At 32.0% G+C, this 26183-nt stretch overlaps 1 protein-coding gene across 1 annotated transcript in view; it reads right to left on the bottom strand.

The window, feature by feature from the left end:
* Window positions 1–257: 257 nt before the first annotated feature.
* LOC127698857 (WD repeat-containing protein 27-like) overlaps window positions 258–26183 on the bottom strand; it is a 30008-nt gene continuing 4082 nt past the window's right edge. The window contains exons 4-23 of the mRNA XM_052202552.1: window positions 25407–25520; window positions 24847–24969; window positions 24259–24376; window positions 23642–23837; window positions 23013–23116; window positions 22557–22648; window positions 21894–22093; window positions 21044–21126; window positions 20529–20625; window positions 19752–19844; window positions 18867–18976; window positions 18386–18475; window positions 17002–17177; window positions 13014–13147; window positions 11823–11917; window positions 11281–11402; window positions 6776–6873; window positions 5966–6068; window positions 1552–1650; window positions 258–1128 (exon numbers count right to left, since the gene is read on the bottom strand). Coding sequence (XP_052058512.1) covers window positions 1078–1128; window positions 1552–1650; window positions 5966–6068; window positions 6776–6873; window positions 11281–11402; window positions 11823–11917; window positions 13014–13147; window positions 17002–17177; window positions 18386–18475; window positions 18867–18976; window positions 19752–19844; window positions 20529–20625; window positions 21044–21126; window positions 21894–22093; window positions 22557–22648; window positions 23013–23116; window positions 23642–23837; window positions 24259–24376; window positions 24847–24969; window positions 25407–25520 — 2298 coding nt within the window. The 3' untranslated portion in view covers window positions 258–1077. The remainder of the gene's footprint in view (window positions 1129–1551; window positions 1651–5965; window positions 6069–6775; window positions 6874–11280; window positions 11403–11822; window positions 11918–13013; window positions 13148–17001; window positions 17178–18385; window positions 18476–18866; window positions 18977–19751; window positions 19845–20528; window positions 20626–21043; window positions 21127–21893; window positions 22094–22556; window positions 22649–23012; window positions 23117–23641; window positions 23838–24258; window positions 24377–24846; window positions 24970–25406; window positions 25521–26183) is intronic.

The following is a 26183-nucleotide window of genomic DNA, read 5'->3' as shown; positions in this document are numbered from 1 at the left end:
GTGGGCACTCTGGCTCCCTCCACAAATAAAACCTGACTGCAACAAAATCGAACAATAGTGCTGAAAGTGGTGTTAAACACCAATCATTCAATTAATCAATCAATTTTCCATGAACAAAGTCCCATAACTCTTGAATGACAAAATTGTCAAAATCACATAAGAGTTTTTCCCTTCAATTCTTTTATTATGTTAAAATTTCATGAGAATTAGTTAAAGCAATGATGTGTTGACAAAGGGACAGATGTATAAATACTAAACAAGTTACAAATCTTTATTTTTTATTTGTACATTTCACTCTTCAACAGGTAGTGCTTTAAAAAACAGTGAAAACACATTATAAAAAAAATCAATGAATAACAACTGTATAATGAGAACTTTTATTACTCTGAGATCACAATAGTTTATTAGGGACGGATTTAAAAGCAAATGTCTTGGAATGTAAATAGCTCCCACCCTCTCTCCTAACAGATTGACTTAGTGCAACTGAAATTGGAGTACCAACACATTACTAGAGTATGTGTAGAATCACAATCTCAATTAAAAAAGAGTTGTCCCTAACCTGTGGTTAATGCCATATAAACATGTAAAAGTCTTATTTTCATTGAATTGATGTCATTAAAAAGTACTCAAAAACAGTTCTGGCTACATAGGACTGAAAAAATGATGTAAGCCTTCAAACTTTGTTCATTCTCGGGTTTCAGTTGAACTCAGCCTTTTATGACTGGAATCTTGCTGCCAAAACAGACACTTCTCATCTGTATTTGACCCAACTGAAGGACTGAACACATTCGTTTCGACTGAAATCTATGTGGATGAAGTATTCTTTAACAACTTTTGTCAATAATGTTCATTTTCCAAGTTCATATGAAGTGTGTCAAATTCATAAAGATAAAAACTTGTGCAAGTGCACCATTTGTTTCTATGACAACAAGCACCATGATTCCATCAATTAAACAATCTTCACAAGCAGTCATCGAAATAAAGTATCATCTATTATGACTGTTCTTCTTCATCTCTGGTTGGCTAGATGTTCTTTTTCATTGATGTAATGTATTGCTGGACACACATCTAGGTGAGTTATTTATCTTTGTAAAGTCTCAATTTTCCATCAAGTGTAGCTGTTACAAGCTGTAAAAGACACATAGAACATTACACATAAGAAAAAAATTGGCCATGACAAGAAATAATTTTCTATTCTTTGCCATACCGACTCCTGCTCTGTTTAAAGTTTATTTAAAATGTAAAAAAAAGGCCTGCTTGCTACATAGTTTGGCAAAACAATGTCAACAAGCAATGGCAGTTTAATATTGGGTTACTGTCTCATTGATATTTACATCAATATCTCCTTCAGAGGCTTTTATTCATATCACTAATTATTAAGAATGAAATTAGTTTGGAAGGGAAAAGTCATTTATCAGCTAAATTATTTAGGAAAAGGGCAACAACTCTCTCATCTGAAAAAGGCCAAAAACTGAACTTTGACCTCCCATACTTGAGGCAAGCATGCCACCCATGGACTACGGAAGTGATTAATGTGAATAGTAAACCAACCTGAGGATATAATGGATGAAATGCTACATCTGACACTGTATCATTGTGACCACCTAGTTTGCTGCAGTAAGTTCCAGATCTTAGATCAAAGATGTATGCCTGAAAATAAAAATAACAATTCTCACAATCTGATTGAAATAATGATCCTGTGACCATGCCACCCTTAGAAGGATCTGACATCATTCCATTCTACTTTCTGATAGGTCAACCAATGAAATTTCTTCTCTCAAATGTTATAAGGTGTTTATAATTACAACAAAACCTGATGATGCTGAAAAGGTCTTCAATGCAGCAGGGACAGTCTATACTAAAGGGACTGGTCACTTGTAACAATGTATATACAAATTTGCAGACAAAACTGTGCCGTTGCTGATGTCACGTGACTTCATAACAAATCTTTTCACATTTACGAAGTGTTCCTCATAACTATGTTCAATTTTAATGAAGTAACATTTTTATGAAATATTTTACATTTTTTCATTGCAAAATGCTGTTTTTGAAAAGATTTCTCGGATAGTTTTTAAAATATAGACCTTTGAACTTTGAGGTATTTTGTTAGTAAATTTTGAGTGGACGCCATCTTGTTCAATATGTAACCCCTTTTGCACAACTGGAGTGTTCTTCAAAACGATATATCTGAGTTTAATAATTTAGCATTCTTTTAAAATCTTATATTTTTTGTCATTGTAAATGGCTATTAATCAGATTTTATATTAAAAAATATTAAATTACAATGTACTTTGAAAAACGCAAATAACTACTGGCTTCGTATATCAGAGATACGAAACTAAGTTTATTGTTGAGTGGTACCTTTACACAGGAGGCGTAGTTATTTAATAAAAATCAATAGAGACGAGACCCATTAAGGTTCATCATAACAAATGGACAAAAATGGCCGTATTTACACCTCAAAAACTACTCTGTGTACAGACTTACCTGTCCAGTTTGTAAAGTTATAAGGCCTGGCATCCACTAGATATATAAAAGTTAAATGCATTTTTTGTTTCAGAAAGATATAATCACTTTTGGATTTTGATGCTTATTACCACAAAATACAGATTAAGTTCAAAATTGGGTGGCGTCACTTTTATCGTTCTCGAATTATGCCCCTTTATAACGATCTATGCAAGCAGGAGCATTATGTGTGTCCTGTGGACACATTCTCCATTTATTTCTCCATTTATTTCATATTTCAAGTCCATCAGTGAGTCTGATATAGTAACTATTCTACCTTTCCAGGGCCCCTTAGTTCATCCTTTGTTTTGTTTTAGGATAAAATAAAATGCTCCGCAGGGCGCAGCTTGATACGACCGCAGAGGTCGAACCCTGAACAGTTGGGGCAAGTATGGACACAACATTCAAGCTTGATACAGCTCTGAATTTGGATTGTGATTAAATATTTGACACAGCATAGGTTTCTGACACAGAATGAATGTGGTCTAAGAACTTAAAAATTTTAAATTGGACATTCACCTATTATGGTCCAATATCCAAAATCTAAATACATGGTTAGATTCAGCATATCAAAGAACCCCAAGAATTCAATTTTTGATGAAATCAAACAAAGTTTAATTTTGGACCCTTTTGATCTCAATGTGGACAAAGTTGATAACGGGGCCCAAAAATCAAAAATCTAAATAAATGGTTAGATTCAGCATATCAAAGAACCCCATATATTCAATTTTTGTTGAAATCAAACAAAGTTTAATTTTGGACCCCGATTTGGACCAACTTGAAAACTGGGCCCATAATCAAAAATCTAAACACATGTTTAGATTCAGCATATCAAAGAACCCGAAATATTCAATTTTTGTTAAAATCAAACTAAGTTTAATTTTGGACCCTTTGGACCTTTATGTAGACCAATTTGAAAACGGAACCAAAAATTAAGAATCTAAATACACGGTTAGATTCGGCATATCAAAGAACCCCAATAATTCAATTTTTGATGAAATCAAACAAAGTTCAATTTTGGACCCTTTGGACCTCAATGTGGACCAATTTAAAAACGGGGCCCAAAATCCAAAAACTTAATACACCGTTATATTCAGCATATGAAAGAACCCCATATATTCAATTTTTGTTGAAATCAAACAAAGTTAAATTGTGGACCCCGATTTGGACCAACTTGAAAACTGGGCCCATAATCAAAAATCTAAATACATGGTTAGATTCAGCATATCAAAGAACCCCATATATTCAATTTTTGTTGAAATCAAATAAAGTTTAATTTTGGACCCCGATTTGGACCAACTTGAAAACTGGGCCCATAATCAAAAATTTAAATACATGGTTAGATTCAGCATATCAAAGAACCCCATATATTCAATTTTTGTTGAAATCAAACTAAGTTTAATTTTGGACCCTTTGGACCTTTATGTAGACCAATTTGAAAACGGAACCAAAAATTAAGAATCTAAATACACGGTTAGATTCGGCATATCACAGAACCCCAATAATTCAATTTTTGATGAAATCAAACAAAGTTAAATTTTGGACCCTTTGGACCTCAATGTGGACCAATTTAAAAACAGGGCCCAAAATCCAAAAACTTAATACATGGTTAGATTCAGCATATTAAAGAACCCCAAGAATTCAAGAATAAAACCCCATTGAAATTGATCAAGAAATAAGCAATTTATACAAAGTATATTCTTTTGCACAATACTGTGCAATTGAATATTTCTTGCTATTGCGCAATACTGTACATGTACAATTGACAATTTCTTGCTATTGCGCAATATTGTGCTATTGGATATTTCTTGCTATTGCGCAATACTGTGCAATTGAAGATTTCTTGCTATTGCGCAATACTGTGCAATTGAAGATTTCTTGCTATTGTGCAATACTGTGCAATTGAAAATTTCTTGCTATTGCACAATACTTATTGTATAATAATTTACACATCCTGTTTGGTGTGTATTTCCTACCATATCATTATTATTTTTTATTTTTAAATATAAATCAGAAATAACCAACTTAAAATGGAAAATTTTAAAAGAAAAAAAAAAGGAAAAAAAGAAAAAAAAAAGGAAAAAAAGAAAAAAAAAGAAAACCCCCCCCCCCAAATTTTTTGAACCCCCTTATGATTCATCACCCCCAAACTCAATCCCAGCCTTCCCTTTGTGGTATGGTATCTTGCAGTACAATTTCAGAGAGATCCATACAATTGAACACAAGTTATTGTCTGGAAACTAGAAAAATGCTTATTTCTTGGCCCCTTTTTGGCCCCCAATTCCTAAACGTTTCGGGCAATTACCCCCAAACTCAATTCCAGCTTTCCCTTTGTGATATGGAACCTTGTAGTACAATTTAAGAAATATCCAAACACTTACACACAAGTAATTGTCATGAAACTAGAAAAATGCTTGTTTTTTGCCCCTTTTTTGGCCCCTAATTCCTAAAATTTTGAGGCAAATACCCCCAAAATCAATTACAGCCTTCCCTATGTGATATGGAACCTTGTGGTTCAATGTCAGAGAGATCCATACACTTACACACAACTTATTGTCTGGAAGTTACAAAAATGCTTATTTTTGGCCCCTTTTTGGCCCCTAATTCCTTAACTGTTGGTACCATAACCCCCAAAATCAATCCCAACCTTCCTTTCGTGGTATTGAACCTTATGGTACAATTTTATGGAGATCCATTAACTTAAACTAAAGTTAGAGTGCGAAAACCAATGTGTCTTCGGACGACGCCAGACGACGCCGGACGACGACGACGCCAACGTCATACCAATATACGACCAAAAAATTTTTAATTTTTGCGGTCGTATAAAAAAAGGACGTGGTATTATTGCCAATGAGACAACTATCCACCAAATTTAAATGAAGTGGATGTAAGCAATTATAGGCAATCATACAGCCTTCAACAATGAGGAAAACCCATACCCTATAGTATGCTATAAAAGGCCCTGACATGAAAAATATGAAACAATTCAATTGAGAAATCAATGGCCTAATTCATAAAAAAATAATTTACGAAAAACAGAAATGACAGACATAAACCAACGACAACCACTTAACTACAGGCACCTGACTTGGGACAGGCACATAAAGAATGTGGCAGGGTTAAACATGTTTGTGAGCACTCAACCCTCCCCCTAACCTCCCCATAACCTAGAGTTTTTTCTCACTTGCATTCACCTACAGCTGAGGCGTTTTTTTTGTCATTTCCATCCATACATGGTGGGAGCTCATACAACTTTTAAATGGTCCTTTGTACCCAACCTTGGTGGTGGACATGCCATTTCTTTTCTTCCATAATAAGAAATAAACATGCTATACCTTGGAAAATGAGTAAAGCTTTTACATATTCAAAATTTTCAGAAAATTCAAGGTTAAATTTGAGATGGTTGCTCATGTTGGGCAGGTAGTTATGCCAAAATCCATTAAGGTATAGGTGTACTTACTGTTTTATCCTCAGATCCTGTAGCAAGGTATCTACCACAAGGACTGAGATCTAAGCCACACGTATAGGCTCTGTTCTGGTGGCCTTCATATCTTCTGACACACCTGTAAAAAAAAATATTAAAAAATGATGCAAACAGTATGATACAAAAACCTTTAATAAAAGAAAAACGAACACCACCACCTAAAAAAACCAAAAAAAACCAAACAGATTAACAGTCCATAAAACTTAAAATTAAGTCACAAACAAAACATAAATGATATAAACTAACAACTTGAAAATATTTTGACACCACAAGCCAATTAATTGTTAACTGCACTTGACTAAATCAGAGGTAATTCAGATGTAATGTTTTTTCCTTTCTTTCTTGTTTTGAACTAATCTTGTGATTGTTTATTTACAATTATTTACAACCAAATCAGTGAAACAGATGTTTTAAATGGAATTTTTCAAAATGTTAAACTAAAAAAAAGAGTTCATAAGTCACAATCAGTCACCTTTGATCTTTTTACCAGTAAAAATCACAAGACTATTTAAATTATTTACACAACTCAGTCTATTGAAAAGTAATACAATTGACTCCACATATTGCATAATCCTGTTATTTGCATGTATTCTTATTCCCAAAGTTATTGACCTATAACCTTTTATGTTATATCAGGAGAAGGGTATTTTTTTTAGATATTAGAAATGACATTTCTCATATTTCATCAAGTCCTAAAACATGTTTTCAAATTGTCAAAAAGGTGTAGATAATGTTTGCAATTTTTTTAAGCACAGGATTCAGGATAAGCTCTTTTCAACTGGTTACCTGTCTGCTCTGAGATCCCATAGTTTGATACAGTCCCCAGCTGCAGCTGTCACAAACAAATCATAAGCACTGGAAGGATGTGACACAAATGTTGATCCCTGAAATAGGAAACTATTATAGCAAACCAAAACCGTACATGTGTTAAGCAATGTTCATGCAACTAAACAATTCAATTCAAATTTTAGGAACAGATTTTATAATTGTTAGATATTGTTATAAATACTGCTCAGGTGAAACAGCTTGGTTCAGTTGATTTAGTTAACAGACATTCACCTAAGAATTTGGGTTCCAACACATGAAATTTAAAAAATTCATTCTTGATCAAATTAGAATACAATTGACAGACCATCTGCAAGTAAAAAGATACATGTAACAGTATGATATATGTTGTAAAGAAATATACATTTTGTTTAACAGGAACCAATATAGATGTTGACTTCTATGTCATTTAGTGTCTGGTGGAGTTGTCTCATTGGCAATTATATCACATCTTCTTATTTTTACAAAAATCATGGTTTGTCACAACTTTAAATTTACTGTAGATTTATCTACTTTCATTGATTTTTTAAATGATTGATTGTTTTTGCTTAATTTCTTATGGCAAATATTTCATGCATATTCAGGACTATCCTGGTTTTAAAAAATTCTACACAAAGAAGCTTAAAGGAAATTTCTATTTTGGTGAATGCTTAATGTGTGGTTAACCTAAGGTCTAGAGCCACCAAATCCATGAATAATAATCTATCCAATGTAATATCAGATTCAAATGATATGCATTTTTCCCATTAATTTTTTATAAACAGAATCAAAAGTTATGCTTTCAAAAACCACATAGTGGTATTTCCCATGAGCTACAAAACCTTGGATCCAGAAATAAAAGTATTATCATAAGAGCAGTGTAAAAAGTTATTCTTGCTTGGCATTTATCTTGATACTAATTTGTTTCCCATTAAAATTACATAATACTTTGTTAATTATGCAACAAAAATTATACAACCGAACAAATTTTAATTTTATCTACAGTAACAAAAGTCAATCAATAAAATATCAATAAATAATTTGACAGTTTGATATATATAGATTCTACCACTGCATCAAGTGTGATATGATATTTCTCCATATGAGACAGTTAAATTTTCTAATTTTAAATGCGAGACTTCACAAGCTTTTTAAAACTGCAGAGAATGGAGAATTTTGTATTGCACAAGATTCGGTGGTTAGATCTGTATCTCTAATGACCTGTAAGAGTCTTTGAGAATATGAAGACAAACTTTATCTTTCTTTTTCAATGTTCTGCAAAAAGATGTGTTCTTATATGTGACTTCATGAGGCATGGTCTCCTTTTTTTGGTGACAAAAGGATTTTTAAAATTTGACCAATGAAGAACTGAGATCAAACCAACCGCACATTGATAAAAATTCGTAAGGGTTCCGCGGAACCTAGTGTCTCGCCTACTTTTGCTGTTAATCGCAGGCTCAACAAAAATGAGGAAAAAAATTAATAAAAATATTCCTCTCTATACTATCTTTTGATTGTAAGTAGCTTCTGTCCAAGTTTGGTAAAAATCCAGGATAGTTTATGAATCTAATAAATGTTTTAAAAACTTAAACTGCAGACTGTATGTAATGTTAACTGGAAGAAAAAATAAGTCCATTTATAAGTAAAATACGGAAAAAATGGAAAAAAATTTTAACAAAATTTCCTTCTAGATACTAGCTTTTAATCTTAAACAAGCTTCTGTCCAAGTTTGGTACAAATCCAGGATAGTTTAAGAAAGTTGTTAAAATTCTAAAAACTTTAACCACAGAGTGAATGTAATGTTAACTGGCCGAAAAACTAAGTCCATTTATAAGTAAAATACGGAAAAAATGGAATTTTATTTTTACAAAATTTACTTCTGGATACTATCTTATGATCATAAACAAGCTTCTTTCCAAGTTTGATAGAAATCCAGGACAGTTTAAGAAAGTTATTAAAATTTCAAAAACTTTAACCACAGAGTGAATGTAATGTTTCCTGGCAGAAAAACTAAGTCCATTTATAAGTAAAATACGGAAAAAATGGATTTTTTTTTTTTCAAAATTTACTTTTGAATATTATCTTATGATCATAAACAAGCTTCTGTCCAAGTTTGGTAGAAATCCAGGATAGTTTAAGAAAGTTATTAAAATTTCAAAAAATTTAACCAGAGTTAATATTTGTGGACGCCGCCGACGATGACAACAACAATGACGCCGACGACAGAATGTAGGATCGCTATGTCTCGCTTTTTCGACAAAAGTCAAAGGCTCGACAATAACTAGAGGCTCTCAAGAGCCTGTGTCGCTCACCTGTATTTACTGATGCTTTGGAAGTCATGTAAAATAAGGTTAAAATCATAATTAATAGTATTAGATATTAGATATTATAATGATATCTAAGATAATAACAAAAAACTGCAAAATTTTTGTAAAATTACTAACTCAGGGGCAGCAACCCAACAACGGGTTGTCGGATTCGTCTGAAAATTTCAGGGCAGATAAATCTAAATCTGATGAACATTTTTGCCACCTGTCAGATTTACTCTAAATGCTTTAGTTTCAGAGATATAAACCAAAATCTGCATTTTACCCCTATGTTCTATTTTTAACCAAGTCGGCCATGATGGTTAGAAGGCGGGGTCATCGGACAAATCTTTTAAACTAGATACCCTAATAATGATTATGGCCAAGTATGGTTAAATTTGTCTCAGTAGTTTCAGAAAAGAAGATTTTTGTAAAAGATTACAAAAATTTACAAAAAATTGTTAAAATTTACTATTAAGGGCAATAACTCCTAAAGGGGTCGACTGACAATTTTGGTCATGGCAACTTATTTGTAGATCTTACTTTGCTGAACATTATTGCTGTTTACAGTTTATCTCTATCTATAATAATATTCAAGATAATAACCAAAAATGGCAAAATTTCCTTAAAATTACCAATTCAGGGGCAGCAACCCAACAACAGGTTGTCAGATTTGTCTGAAAATTTCAGGGCAGATAGATCTTGACCTGATAATCAGTTTTACCCATGTCAGATTTACTCTAAATGCTTTGGTTTCAGAGATATAAGCCAAAGTCTACATTTTACCCCTATGTTCTATTTTTAGCCATGGCGGCCATCTTGGTTAGTTGGCTGGGTCATCGGACACAATTTTTAAACTAGATACCCTAATGATGATTGTGGCCAAGTTTGGTTAAATTTGGCCCAGTGGTTTCAGAGGAGAAGATTTTTGTAAAAAGCTAACGACGACGGACGAAGACGACGACGACGGACGCCAAGTGATGAGAAAAGCTCATTTGGCCCTTCGGGCCAGGTGAGCTAAAAAGAAAATCAACCTGTCAGGAAGTTTAAATTGGGTAAAAATTAGAGAAATATGCTAATCACATCCATGCCAGTGCACGGAGAATGCCACACTTTGAATGTAAACTGATCAACATAACCAACAGAGTTAGATTTTGATAGTCCAAAGGTAGCCCCCAAATGGAAGAAAGGTCACCCTATCCAGAGACATTATTCGGAGAAGCAGCAAATACCAATTTTTAAAAGTCTTTACTTTAGCCGGACAGGGGATCATGCTACTATACACTTCAGAGGTGGTTATAAGCACCGTTTGAAACTGATGAGACATTCTGAGAGTATTGCATAGCAATACATAATCCCCTACCAGTTTAAAATTCATTGTACTGGAACAAAATGACAAAAAAAGTGCAGAAAACTGATTACTTGTATGCACCAAGGTCCAAGGACTATAATTCTGCAAAAAAAATCATCTGAACCGAACAAAAATCAAACTTGATCTGTAACTTGTAATGGTTGACCTATATAACAAATATCAAATCAATATCTTCCAGTGTAACATAAAAAAGTGAGGAAAACTGATTACTTGCATGAATTTTCAAGGACCAAAACTCTGCAACTGAACCTAATTCGAACTTGATCTGTAACTTGTCATGGAAAAACTATATACCAAATATCAAATCATTATCTTCAAGCATGACGAAAAAAAGTGAGGAAAACTGATTATTTTCGTCAATTTTCTAAGTCAGAGGACAATTACTCTGCCAAAAAAATCATCAGATCTAGTCAAATTCGAACTTGATCTGTAACTTGTCATGGTAAAACTATACACCAAATACTAAATCAATATCTTCAAGCATGACGGAAAAAAGTGTGGAAAACTGACTACTTCCATGATTTTTATAAGTCCAAGGACCATAACTCTGCACAAAGTCATCAGACCGAAACAAAATTCACACTTGATTTGTACCTGGTCATAATGAAACTATAAACCAAATATCAAATCAATATCTTCAAAAACAAAGAGAAAAAATGTGGATAACTGATTTGCCAGACTGACCGATGGACAGACAGATGGATACAGGATTGACTGACAATTCATAGCACAGAAAACATAATGCTTCTCTAGTATCGTAGGTGGATAGACAGGACATATATATGAAAACAATATTTATTCAGACTAACCTCATTTTGGCATATGACGTGAGCTGGTCTGGTATGAACATCAGCCATTATTCTGACATTCCTCCCGACATTCATGTCAAACACAGAAACAGACTTATTTGTCCCAGCACACATTACAATATCTTATAAAATATGTAAGGAATTTATCCATCTGTACCATATTTGTTTACACTTCTTTGTACACACATTCTTTCATACGTTTTTTAGTACTATTTAATCACCATTGCAAAATACCAGTGATAATTACAAATCAATAGCATGGTTTGGGTTTCACATCAGCGATAAAATATTTATCTTTTTCAGATATTTTTAGCCTGGAAATATTGATTCTAACTTTTGACAAATATATTTATCATTTTTAATATGGATAATTATTAGTAATCGGCAGATTGATTTACACATAACAACTGGACCAAATTATTTGTAATTAATTATGCAATAGTAATTATTCATAAATAGTTTAAATTTCATCTTTACTCACATTATTGTGACATAAAAACAACTTAGAGTTAATAAAGTGCAACTGCTATTGTTTAGGATACAAGAATAGAAGCCATTGACAGCTGATGCCGCAGTAATCTGTTGAGATTCAATGGAGAATGACGTAACTTGCTTGTATTTGCTAGTACTCAAGTACCTGTAATATAAATATTGGAAAACCAAGACTATTATAAATAAATAAACATATGTGACCCTTGGAATGTTTATCCATCTCATTAATATTACATTAACAACAATTCAATGTTTTTTTTTATATTTAGTTTTTTATCTATAGAAGGGAGATAACTTTAAGAAAAATAATTTACTAAATTGGTAAAAATACTGTAACCATTAAACAAAAGATGTGAAAGCTATTTTTGATTATTTCAATCATGATAAACAGCTCATTTGTACAATTTTTCAAGTTAGATTTCATAGGCAACAGATGAGCAGTGTGGATGAACGAATTTATGGCAATTTATTTACGTAAAATGTTATTTGTGAACTTCCCCAAAAAGTAATCCAACCTCATCAATAACAAGTAGCAACTATATCTTTCAGATGTTCAAAAATTCTGAATTAGTTACAACTTTGAATATGGGAAATGGAAAATAAAATACTGTGTATGGGCTCCATTTATTCCAGAAAATTCCTTATGGGAAATATTTCTATACCAACAACAAACAGAAGTTAAATAAAATCATATGTAACTTTAACATTCCACATGTCCTAAATACTTGTCTAGTTTAACAGCTTAAAGCTGTCTCCAATAATTTTTCAAACAGAACTTTTGTTCTCAGCATGTGAATATGCTGTTTTCGTGGAAACTACAGACGTCAGCATTAACAAAGATGAAGACAATCAAATAAGGCAAGCTGTCCCTTACAAAAACTTTTATTTGTGATTCTTTTGAGTTATAAACACAATTTCTCACACAAGCTGAAAAAGTTGGCTTTCTTGACCTTCAAGATGGAAATTAAAACCTTTATAGTAACAAACCTCCTTTCATCTTAAATTAGAGTATGAACTTTTCACCCTTTCAAAGAACCTGAGTTTGCCCAACTTTTTGCTGGGGTTCATTTAACTAAATCTTTAGTGTTCTAATGGATAACACAATATTGTTCTGTCTTTGTAGTGTTTTGTGGACTATTGTTTGGTTTTTTTTCTTTTGGTCATGATGTCTTTTTTTTAGTTTATTGTTTTGACTGTCCACTTTTTTTCTATCTGTACATTAAATAAATGTACATTTTCACCTTTTAATATCATCTTTAGTCTGTTCTAAGTGATATTTGTACATGTATAAAGTATTCCCTGATGTCAGTAATATAAACTTGTCCATGTAGTAAAATCTGGCAAAATTTACTTCTTTTGGGAAGGCGACATTGTCCTGCAACAGAGAGGGAAAATAAAGTTAAAAAAATATATATAAATAGTTCATGTAATCAATTGTAAATCCATTAGATATCATAGTTATAATAAAAAAATTACCATTCAGCATAAAAAATTAAAACTTATGCTATGTTTACATTTTCCAAAACATCCATTTTCAAGAAAATTTCAATTTTCTAAAAAAAAATAACCATATGGTGTTCCCATTCACTAATTTTTTTTAAATATTCCTAGATTGAAATTTCGATTTTTTTCATTGAACAGTTGTGAAAAAGGTTTAGTTAGTTACTCAATCACCTGATAAACAATCAAAAATCAAAAAGATCCTTTATTACTATCTTCAATCCTACATTCATGTAGTTTTTGTACAAAATTCTATATTCTGTCCAGGCAAACATGAGTTACTGTACATGTGAACAAGTATACCTTTTTTCTGAGCAAAGTTAGGTAACTCTGGAATAACAAAACTAAAAAATCATAAAGAAGTTAACTCTGATAGTGTTTAACCCCTATTTTTACACCATCAAAATGACAAAAATCCATCAGTTTATCAGTCAGATTTTGAACAGAGACTAATTATTTGCCCAACTAAACTTGCCTTGTGTTTTTTTATTTAAACGAAATTTCAATTATGTGGATACATCAAAGTTAAAAAAATATGTACTGTTCAAGATATGTACAATACTTTAAGGTTGTGAAAATTACATCTTGTGCTTATATAGGGATGTCATCTGTTTCCACAAAAATGAAAGCTGAGAATGAAAATGTATGTTTGATAATCAACTGTAGTAAAATGTGTTTATTTCAAAGTGGGTAAATACTTCAGGGGTTAAAAATTTTTGTTACAGGTAACTAGCCCAGGACTTATTTGCAGCAGGATTTAACTAGCCCTGTTGGAAGAACTGCTAGCCCATCAAAACTGACCTGCTAGCCTGAGAATGCCTTACAAATCAGAGTTTGCTGCATAATTACAAAGTGGGTGTCCCTTGTTTTGAAGGCGGCATTATACATAGGATACTTATATGTAATATAAGTATTGTTTATACAAACAATATTCCCAGCCAACTTGATAATTAATCTTTCTTATAAACATGCTAACATCTTGGATACATTTAATTAACATACAGAGACCACTTGCTACATCTTGAGATTAATTTCCCTGGCATTTGACACTTTGAAGTTACACTGCAATCTCACCAGGGGACAAACTAATCTGTTCTTAATCAGATACATGTTACAATTATTCACTGTTTGTGGTGAAAGGCAGGATAATTTCAGTTCCCATAAAAATAATTACACATTAATTAGTATATAATAACTGAAGGTCAGTGATATCAGTCTCCTCCCACTAGATGATTGATGTACCCAAAATCTGTGTTTTAAGCCATATGCATGGTCTTTGTGTAATCAGTTTCTTGGTTCAAAGCAGTCAAACTAAGTTGACAGTATAACAGTGCTAGAATTCAATTTACCACCCGCCTACCCCTTCCAAACACCTTCAATAATGTTCATGACATGAGAAACATCTCAGTTTTTACCAGTGATATGTTTTATTTTATAATTTGTTTTTCCTTGATGGAATTTTATCACTGGTCATTTCTAAAATTTCATTCATCCCCAAGCATTTCGGGGACAAATTTTATCAAATTTATTCCAGCGCCAGATTGATAGACCCTGCTACTTACTACTTGTAATAGCACCACATGGGCTATCCCCCATGCAGACCTTGCACACCCCGGCTGCAGATGAGACGCCTAGTCTCATCCCCTTGGTGGAGACCCCTCGCTTCACATTCCCGGCTGGCGTATTGTCGGGCAGGCAGGTTCTTCCTCACACTACAGGTTGCAATTTGACTTGCTCGGCAGGAACTCCTAAATTCTTAATTATACTGAGTGTTTCTCAAGGGCCAAAATATTTTGTTACTGAATTTATTATATTAATAAATATTATTCATCTAAGATTCTGTCTGCTTTGAGCCAGTATGTTTTATCGAGACTATGTTTTTGGTTTACACACAGATACCCCCTTTAACACTTTATTTGTGAGTTGGTTTAGATCTACAATGCTCAATTTCACTGATGGTGAGTTTATAAAATTTTGGCTTGTTACATTCTACTTTGACTTAACTCACCATTGGGGACTTTGTGGATTGTGATATTGAATTGGAGTTTGGCTATCAAGAGAGTTACATCAGAACTAAAAAAACATTGGATATATAAGGATGTGTTTCATTACCAATACAAACAGAAATTCAAACTGGAAATACATGTATTTGCTAAAAATACTGGTTGATGTGAACATTAAACATTTCATTTTATCAATTGAAGGCTTACATACTGAAATTATGTATAGGGGGTAGTTAAATAAAATATGTCTCAAGATTGGTAAGCCTGCCATTGGTGACTTGAAATGTTTTGTTCATGGACACATAAAAATTATAGGCATATTACATACAAAGAGACAATTACAGATAATAAGACACCTTCTTTAAAAACTTCAAACGTATGTTTACTTAAGGGGACAACAATTAACACAGCACAAAATTTACATCAAACACAACTACAAAGACAAGTTTGTATAAACTGTATTTAATAATTTTTGTTGACCTGCTTTTTATTCTGTTTGTAAACAAACAGTGGTGCTTATCCTAACTTAGTTGTTCCCACATACAAAGCAGACTTTTTATTGGTGTGCTCGGGAAAATAAAGGCAATATTCTCTGTTACATGATACCGGGCCACCCAGAGTTATTTGTTTTATTTTTAAAATATGTACAACAGGACCTGTACAAACCAGTTCAAATTTTTGGAATCCCGGATGACGTAATTGAATCTGATTGGCTAAGATAGAATAGTGATGAAGGGATTTTCCACTTTTTATCTTGGAAACGCCAAGAATTTTTTGTTACTAGTCCGTTGGGCATATTGGGTTAAAAGTTTTGATTGCCCGAGGCATAAATGCTCAAGTCCCAAGTGTCGGGCTAGTGGATTTTTTAACCCCTGTACTTACGCACTTAATAAAAAACAAACTTATATTACCTTACGTGGAGGCCATTTGTTGTTATATATAAGAAATTTTTACCAAAAAAAAACCTTTTTTCTGAGATCTAGTGACAAACAGATGACCATTTTCTCACTATTCAAGGTCCCTGTATCATTTGGGGACATAAATTGCACTGAAACTTTATGAAAGTTTTCTCCCTTAGCTTTATTCTCTTACCTTGTCATTATTTTATCCACTTTTATCTGTAGACATGTTTGGCGCCCATTTACTGTAAGAGTAATTTTTGTAGAAGAGAAATTTTCTCCAAAACTACCTTTCAAATGACACATAGGAGACACTAGTTTACAAGCCCATCAACACAGGTCTATGTATTTTGGCAGTATAAAATGCACTAAGATACTTGAAACTTATCTTCTTATCTTTTCACTTTCATCGTGTCCCTTTTTGGGTCCATCTATATCTGTAGACATATTTGGCCCCAATTTTCCATTAGAGAAGTACAGAAATGTTCACACACACTACCTTTCAAATGACACTTAGTAGACAGTGGATCACTTGCCAACCAGCCCTGACCACTGTAACTTTTCAGGAGGAAGATGCACTGATACTCTATGAATCTTATTTCCCTAGCTTTTTATTCTCATCTAATTTTTTTCTTTCCATCTTTATCTGTAGACATATTTGGCCCCAATTTGCTGTCAGAGTAGAAAAGAAATTTTCACAAAACTACCCGTCAAGTGACATAGAGTAGAGAGTAGATTATAGCCCACTATCCAAGGTTTTTTCATGTTGGGGGAATAAGATGCATTGAGATTCTCTAAAAATCTCCTCTTTGTCTTTTCAATCTCACCTTGTCCTTTTTCTGTCCATCTTTATCTGTAGACATGTTATGAAGAACTGTTTTTATACACATATTTGGATCTGATTGTCCTTTACTCCATAAAAAAGCTGATTTATCATCCGAGGATGTTAACAGCCAGTTACCATCGTGACTCCAACTAATCCCATTTACATTGTTATTATGTCCTGAAAAATTAAAATATAATTCTTAATTTATACTACTAATGTTTAATATTGTCAAATAATAAAAACTAAAAATTAAAAACAAATATCAATATTTCTGAAACACATGTTTAAAGGATCATCAGACAAAACCTGTCAACAATTATTGGGAGACAAAGTGAGTTTAAAGACATCAGTGATTACAAAGCTAACTGAAGCACTGCAAGCAAAGTTCACAAAATTATACTCCCTGGCACAACATAAAGCATAACAAAGTCCATGATTTGCTAAGGATAATACCAAAATAGTTTAGATACAAAAGTTGAAAGGAAGGATGAACCCCCTCATCTCTATATTTGGCCTACTTCAGAAAGCAGTGGGTATAAATAGTAAATTTCACAAGTTCTTAGTGAAGGAACAGCAAATAATAATTTCAAAGTTCTTGGCTAGAACAAATAAGGGATAGAAACCCACAATTCTTTGTAACTTATGCAGAGTATAAGTGTTGTTTATACAGGCGGAATGGTTTCTTCCATGAGATGGGGCAGTTTATTCCATAAGGTCAAAGGTCATGCCTAATTTTGTCTGCCTGATAATCAGGGATTAGGTTCTCAGATTACAACTGCAGGCTGTCGGCTTCTCACTTTTGATTTGGATGTTGAATACAAAGGACGTATACTCTATAGAAATAAGTTTTCAATCTCATTTTACAGTTTTACTTATTAACATTATTTTCTGCTGTTAAACTTGAGACCATTGTGGAAGATTCTCTGGACTGGAAATAGGATTTATATAACTTTATTTTTATACTCCTGCCTTGGAGACAAAAGGAATTTTGTACACGACTTTTATTTCCAAAGTGTGATTACGATATTCTTCACTAGAACTGTAGTTAACTCTTTAAACCTCATCATAAATTTGTGATCTCGGACATAATTTGATTATTACATGTAAAGGGAGTATATTTCGTCTTTCCAAACACTTCTTGATAGTTCAATATTGGATTACTATTTTCCGAAATAAAAGAACTTGAATCAGTTTATTCAATAGTTTCGAACACATTGCTACAACTTAAGACCCCAGAAGCTATTCACAAATTTTTATGGTTCATGGTTGATTTATTTGAGATAATGTATGGGCTCTACTGCTTCAGTAATAACTCATATTTTCTAATGTGATGATATGTTTTATCAGTTATCTTATATAGTATAACTAAGTTCATCTATAATTACCTGTACAACTAAAACCTTTATTACCCAGAGGTAGTTTGAACACATGACCTGATTTATTTGATAAGGCTGTGGCAAGGTACTGGCCATCATCTGAAAATTATCAAATAATATTAGAATTTAACAAGTGAGAGAGGAAACACCAACCTTATATATATTCTTTTGTTACCAAATCGAAAGACATTGAAAAAAAAAAAAACTTTAAAGATGTTTTGTTTCCATGGCATTTCAACCAAAAAAGATCTTTTTTTAGTTTTGGCAAACTTTTGTTTCACTACTATAACATTGATTATAAACATGTATTAAACATTTTATTTTTGAAATCATAATTCATATACCGGTATAGATATCCCACATCTTTTGTCCTTATCTGAAAATTCAATTCTAATTAATTCTGACCTTTTCCCATTGTGAGAATTTTTTGTTTCAGTGCCATGATAAGAGTGATTAATACATGAATTAAATATCAAATGTCTATCCTCACCTGAAAATTTAATTCTGTTGATGGGTGTAGGTCTTTCTGCAACATCTATTTTACAGTGACATTCTGTAGGAGGAGCACATTTCATCGGATAAGTTTTGTCCATTGACTTTCTTAAAAAAATTAAAACATGGTCTAAAGATTATAAATATATTTGCAATTTTAAGAATGAATTTGACTGTACAGTGAATAGCAATTTACCATTCCAAACTGTGTAGTATGTTTTAGTTTTTTCCTAAGAAAATATATGCAATGTATTATAGAATTTTGTTACAATTCTTTCAAAAAATAGTTTCTTCAGAATTCAGGGAACAGAGTTACTCTGATATGACAAGAGACAGAACCTGTCTACAAAGAAGACCTTAGTCAATGTTATTGGTTTTATCAGTACACATTAAAAGTTTTCATCATATACAAACCATAAAAAAAAACTATGAGTGAACTCACAATAGGATACCACATATCCTGCTATACTATTAGTATATTAAAGTTAGTAAACTTGATTATATCCCCTTTAACATGGTTGACCGGGATTATATTCTTAAGTGCAAATCATCAAGTAGCCTTCTGTAAAGTTTCATCAAAATCTGTCTAGTTGTTAAGTTGTGCTCACGAGGCACATGGAAATAGACAAACAGGATGATTCTTATATACCCTCCAAAGCTTTGTTTACAGGGGTATTAAAATCATAATAGGATGTTCTAAAGTGTATATATATGCTATACATACACTTTTTTTCTTCTCCTTTTGTGGAAAGTCCACAACCTTTCATCATGATTTTTACACATCCTCATTTGTCAACAAAATGTCAGTGAAAAGTTTTGAGAAAAATATATTTCAACGAACACTGTAACTTGTATTTTTATTTACAAATGAAATTTACTGTACCCTAAACTTGATGATGAAGAACTGTGTGACAACAAACTGTTGCTGGATGATGACTTTGAAAAATTTGTCTGAGGTTTGAACATGGGGGTCTGTCTGTAATAAAAATAAAATGTTAATGAAAAACATTGTGCGAGCACGAACAAGATGCCTTTTTGGTTATATTATATTACATTTATTATCATATCATTAAAGCTTATTTTGGAGGAGTTAAACTCAGCTGTCCCACTCACAAATGAAATAAAATCTGAAGAACTTTATGTTAGATTTCTGAGTGAAATGTGCAGTACATTGCATATAAATAGTTGACTTCCTTTAAATAACATTCATAACTTAACCTTCCAATAAAATACACAGAAAATCATGCCAATATCAACTTAAAAAATAGTTTTTCCTGTGACAGAATGAATACTTGTGATGTCATGAAACAGGTTTTCATGGTTTTCATGGCACATACCAATAAAATAAAAAACTTAAAATTTAACCTTGGAATTGCTGGCCTATAAAAGCTTTCGTTCATATATCTTTTTGGGTAAAGCTGTTGTTTACATTTAATTTTACCAAAAACTATAAGCAAAATGGCAATTTTTTGCCATATATCATTATGTGAACCATAATCACTCCCTATGTTTGCATGACAAGAACCAGATCACAAATATTTCTAAAATATTTTTTCAGCTGAAGAGAATTATTTTATCTTAAAAATGTGAACTTCTGTTTTGTCTTTGTAACAATAATCTTCTAGATTTTTTTTTATTCAACTGGAAACAAATTAATCACCTTGGTGTCTCTGTATAACCTGAGGATTTCACTTTGTGATGAAATGTAATTGGCTGATCTTTCATCATCTGACCAGGCTTCTTCTGTGGTGTTGCTCCTGTAAGATGTTAAATTATAATATCAACATACCCCAATCATACCTCTGCTGAGAGTCAAAACTAGAATATTTGAATATCTATAATCAAATACATGTAATTTGATAATTTTTTTTATAATTTTGTTGATAAATATAAGTTAATTGTTTTGTAAGATATTCCCAGTGTTGTCCCAAGAAACCAAAAATTAAAGTCCTAATACATCCTTTTTACTCCAAAAAGTCAATGTTTATCAAAAAAAAAAAAGTAAAAGATCCTAAATCTTTATTTTTATCATTTTGATTTATTTTATGTATTAAAACATACCATTTTTGAAACTGAAAAACATATTTTTGCAATTGTAAAGATAAAATCTATAAGATATCATCTCCTTTTTTAATATAAACCTAGATCTGTCACTGTAATATTTGGTTGAAATACCTTTTTGTTTTTTAGCTTTAGGATCTTCCTTCACCTTTTTTACCATTTCAGATCTAAGAGCTGAATTTGGAAGTAGTGGAGTACTAAGAACAGAAAGTATGAAAATTAGTACATAATTGGCATTCTAATTTGGCAGTTCAGTATATAAGAACATTATGGGTAATTTCATTGTCCATACATCAAAATAAAAATAATGCCAAATTATTGAAAACTATGTGTTACAGACATAATCAACCAATTTCCAAGTTTTGGCATCTGCTTTTAAAACTTGTATTTCCCAAAATGCTTTAGTTAACTGTTCTGTGTAGCACCATTTACCTTAATATAGAAAAATCTTGATTAAACCTTGAAGTGAGAGAATATTTATGAAAAAAAATAATATTAGTAAACAATAATAATAACAACATAGGAATAAGGCTTAGAATCTAGAAAAATGGGATGATACACCTTATCACTATTTGTCCGCCATTACTGGACATCACAAAGGTTCCCGTAAAATTTTGCCGTCATAATAGAAAATATCTGACGCCACAATGGAAAAGTGATTGTTGTATGCATCAATATTTCAAGGGGCGCAGATTCTCTGGTTGAGCGGCGCAGATTTCGAAATAGCGATAAGGTCTATTGGCAGAACATTTTCTCAGTTCCAAATCCTTCTATCATTATTATGTTAAGTCAGTAAACTATTGTTTACAGTCTTTATGTTATTTTAAATTTTTTATAACTGCTTTTTCAGGTTTTACGTTGGCAGGGTAAAACGTTACATTTTAAAATGCGTGTATGTTAGGCAAACAAGGACGTCTGATTCCAGAATAGAATATCAACAATAATTTCAAGTCCAAAAACCTACTTTGATAACACTGTAATCCCTTCAAAACTATGCCCTTCCTGAAGGGCGTCATCTTTGCCTTCTTCTGTACTAGACTGAGGTTCTACAGACACAGCAGACATAGCAGATGCCAGATCAGATTCATTATTATGAATGACTGCATGCTTCCATTGGAGAACATTTACTGTGTTTTGAAAGTGACTTCCCACAAGGCACCAAATCTGAAAATTAAAAAAAAATTGTTAACGTTGAATAAAAAAATTCCAGTACATGATAGTTTTTTCTTCTTCATACATTTTTACTACTTCATGAAAATTTGTCTATTCTGCAGTCAGTTTACTGTACAAACAGCACAAATTAGATTTTTTATGATTCTGAAAATTTATGAAAAATCAAAGGTGTATTAGGAAAGCTACAACCACTGGATGAGGAAAGAATTCAAGAAGTACCACAGGTACAATAGACTTATGTCTGGGGCATAATTAGAATAACTGTTTGGATTTTTTGAATGGCCATGTTCTTTGAATTTCTCAATGGACAATTGTCCAATGCAAGGACACTGATAATGTTTGCCCAAACTTTTCGATAACAGGAGTTGAATTTTTGTATTTGTCCATTCGTATATGTTCTCTTAAGACATTTTAACTGATATAATCAAAAGCTTCAATATTTATTCATTCTTACCTGATCTGGTGAGGATCCTTGGCTGAAATATACAGAGCCAGCTGCATTTAAAACTACTGTATCCATATCAAGGATGTCAGTCAAAATAGTATCTATAAATAGAATAAAACTTTTAAACATCAGCAAGACTGGTATTTTTTTTAAATGTACAAACTTGGGACAAATATATTAGAAATGTAAGAAATTTTGCATCAACTAATTTCTTTTTATGTTTGTGTTTATAGTAACAACATCTTAAAGATGTCTATTTTCACTCTTTTATAGTATTAGGATCTTTAATTGCTTTCGTGGATATGGCAGAAAACAGTGAAAATGTTAGCATAACAAATTCTACTCTTTTTAATAACAAATGTCCTAATTTTACTTAGTTTTTCAATCAATGTTTTATGTCTTCTGGACATATAAGGTTAAGGTAAAATGAGTTTTTCTAGAAAGCTCATAATTACTGATACTTACCTTGAAGGTCAAAGTATCTATAAACATCTAAAGTTTTGGCATTAATTTGTAACAGGGAACCAGTTGTACCAATACATAACATAGGAGAGGCATCCAATAAATCACTAAAAAAAAACCCAGCAAATATATTGATACAACTATTTTTTTCATCATTATAAAGATTAACAACATGAACACTCAGATGTACTGTGAGCTAATGCTTATAAGTTTTTGGCAAAAGGAAGTAGAACATCAGTCACATGGTATATGGCAATATCAAAGAAAGCATGGTTTTCATATATGACTTGTAGTTGCTGAGAAAAATATGACTTGTGTTATGGACTGACAATGGTAAACTCCAAAGTATATCCCCCTCCCCCGGACATCCTTTGGAATGGGGTAAAATAAAAAAGAAGAATTTATAAAGGGGTTAAACATTTTTATAATTACTTCTTGAACTATAATGGTCGTTGATTTCTCAAAAACAATCACCAAAAATTTTACAAATTAAACCTTACTGCTTTTTGGTACCTCTCCTTCCCTTTTATGAACATTTCTTGAAAAAATTCCAAAATCAAAACCATTAATTTAGTTTCTTTCAATAATTAAAAATTACCAATAATTACAGATTTTATTCTCAAAGAACTTACTTCAGTAATGTGTTTTCATGACGAAGAAATGAAGGAGTCGATGACGAATTTGACGATTTGTTCTGAGATCCATACGTAAAATGTAGTCCTAATATTGCACTTCCAGTTTCTATTTCATCTTCTGCACTGACTATTTCAGCTTCTTCTGATTGGTCAGGTCTTTTCCATGATGGTCTGCTGCTTATTTTTACTGGTCCTACAAATTAAACAGTATGTCACTTAAAAATGTATGTGCATAATTGGAGAATAATTTACAGTGGATTTATTATTATTAGTGGGATAACAATTTTTGTGGATTTTGTGGTTAATGGGGAAACACCAATTTAGATGTTCAAAGAAGTACAAATTTTCAAAAGGGGGGGATGCAGATATGTAAAACCATGCAAATTCAAATATCCACAAAAATAAAAAATTTCCTTAATCCATGAAAACAGCTGGTATCCACAAAAATAAATGAATCCACAGTTCTTAAATATGACAGTTTTCAGAAACATTAACCAATCAAATAACTCAGTTTGCAGAAACATTAACCAATCAAATAACTCAGTTTTCAGAAACATTAACCAATCAAATAACTCAGTTTCCCGAAACACCAACCAATCAAATAACTTTATTACCTTGACTAGGCTGTGGTTCAATAAATTTCTTCTCTTTCTGTTTTCTAACAATTTTCTCCACATCAAGCTGATGTAGGCATCTAAACCCATTCCCATCTGTTAAATCATAAACTCGAACCTTCAATTAGAATCAGTATAAATAGACTTTTGACTCTCTTTTAGTAAACATTGATCTGATAAAAGCTATAAATACAACATCCATCCTGTTTTATTTATTTTGTAATACATGTATAGAAGTGTAATGAAACTGAATTTTCTTTCCTTGTAATTACCTGCATCAATTTTGGAAATGGAAATTCTTTTGTTAAAAATAATTCTCTGCATCACATCTAAATGGATAGAATTTCACCAGTTTCTGAACAAACTTTAATAACTCTGATCATACAAAAGTAAAACTTATACAAGCTAAAAGCTAGGAAGGTTATCATTATGTTACAAAGAAATGTGTACATATATCATATAAGGTAAAAAAAAAATGCTGAATATTGTCTGATGCACAGAGTTTTATAACTCTGATTGCACAGTTGACTGTAATAATTTTTACAGGAAAAAAACACACATATTTCTCAATATAAAAGTCAAACTTACCTGACCATCAGCCGTTCCAATAGCCACCTGAGGTTTTTCAAGGTGCATTGACAGACTTATAAATGGTGAGGCTGTGATGATCTGGGATTGGTACACTAAACTGAAATCACTTATATCCCATACCTAAAATAATAGTATCAAAATTAAAAGATAAATATTTTTAACTTCATAAATTAAAAAAAAACCAAACATACGTGTATACTGTCATATTTACATAGCAAAAATCCTGATTTAAACTTTTCTGTGAAATGCACTTGTACCAATTCCCCATTTAAGAATCTAACACATTCTTGGTAATATTTAATAAACGTTAACCAAAATGTTGTGATTGATAAACCAATCCTAAGCAATTGAAATTCTACCAGTGATGTAACGTTATTTTCATTTGGGATACAAACAATGAAATTACCCACAGTCCTTTAGATTCTGAAATGGTGATTTCAGGAACATTACAGTTTTTTAGGTTATTTTATTTGTTCCACCTTATTTCCTGGTTATTGCTAAATATATTTTACTTTCTATTTAACTACAAAATAATGAATTACTGTAACCGATCTTACCTTAAACGTTCTGTCTTCAGATATTGTAACCAGAGTTGATGTATAGTGTGGACAAAATTCTGCACCTGTCAATCGTGCGGTGTGACCTTCCACTGTAGCAAGTACTTTTTCATTCTACAATGATATATATATATATATATTTTTGTAAGTCCTGCTTCTTTAAAATTCACAATATCATCAGAAATTCTACATGTCTTCCATATTATACTGGATTTTCAAATTTTTAGTAATTTATCATGTGATCATTCTCAAGACCAGATTGTAAGTACATGAATTTGTTGACACAGAGATATTTTTCGCCTGTATCTTATTTTGATAGTATAATGCAAATGTCAAAATTAAAATGGCAACACTTTACCATCAATAGTTCCTCTTAAACTGACCTAATCACAAACTTTACACAACCAACACTGAAAACAGCATTCATTAGTCTCACCTCTATAACTTTGTTGAGGTGAGAACAAAATTTACTTAAGAATTATAAAACAGACATAAAAAGCTTGTCCCATGTTAGGAATCTCATCAGTGGTTGTCTTTTGTCATATTTCAAAAAAAACATGGACTTTCGATGTTGACAGAAAATCTTTTGATTGTTTCTGTTAAATTTAATTTATTCTTTTATCTTTTTTTCAGAACAGGGGCAATTCAGAACTTGACTTAGGACTAAACATTACATGAAATTCTGCTAATTAGATTGAGTGTCTATTTTTTAGTGCCCACACTAGATTTCATTTTTATCATGTTTGAAAAAGCCCTATTAAAGTAAGACTTTTTCAC

The sequence above is a fragment of the Mytilus californianus genome, unplaced genomic scaffold, assembly GCF_021869535.1.
Source record: "Mytilus californianus isolate M0D057914Y unplaced genomic scaffold, xbMytCali1.0.p SCAF_4, whole genome shotgun sequence".
NCBI classification, from domain to species: domain Eukaryota; kingdom Metazoa; phylum Mollusca; class Bivalvia; order Mytilida; family Mytilidae; genus Mytilus; species Mytilus californianus.
This window is presented reverse-complemented; position numbering and strand designations above follow the sequence as displayed.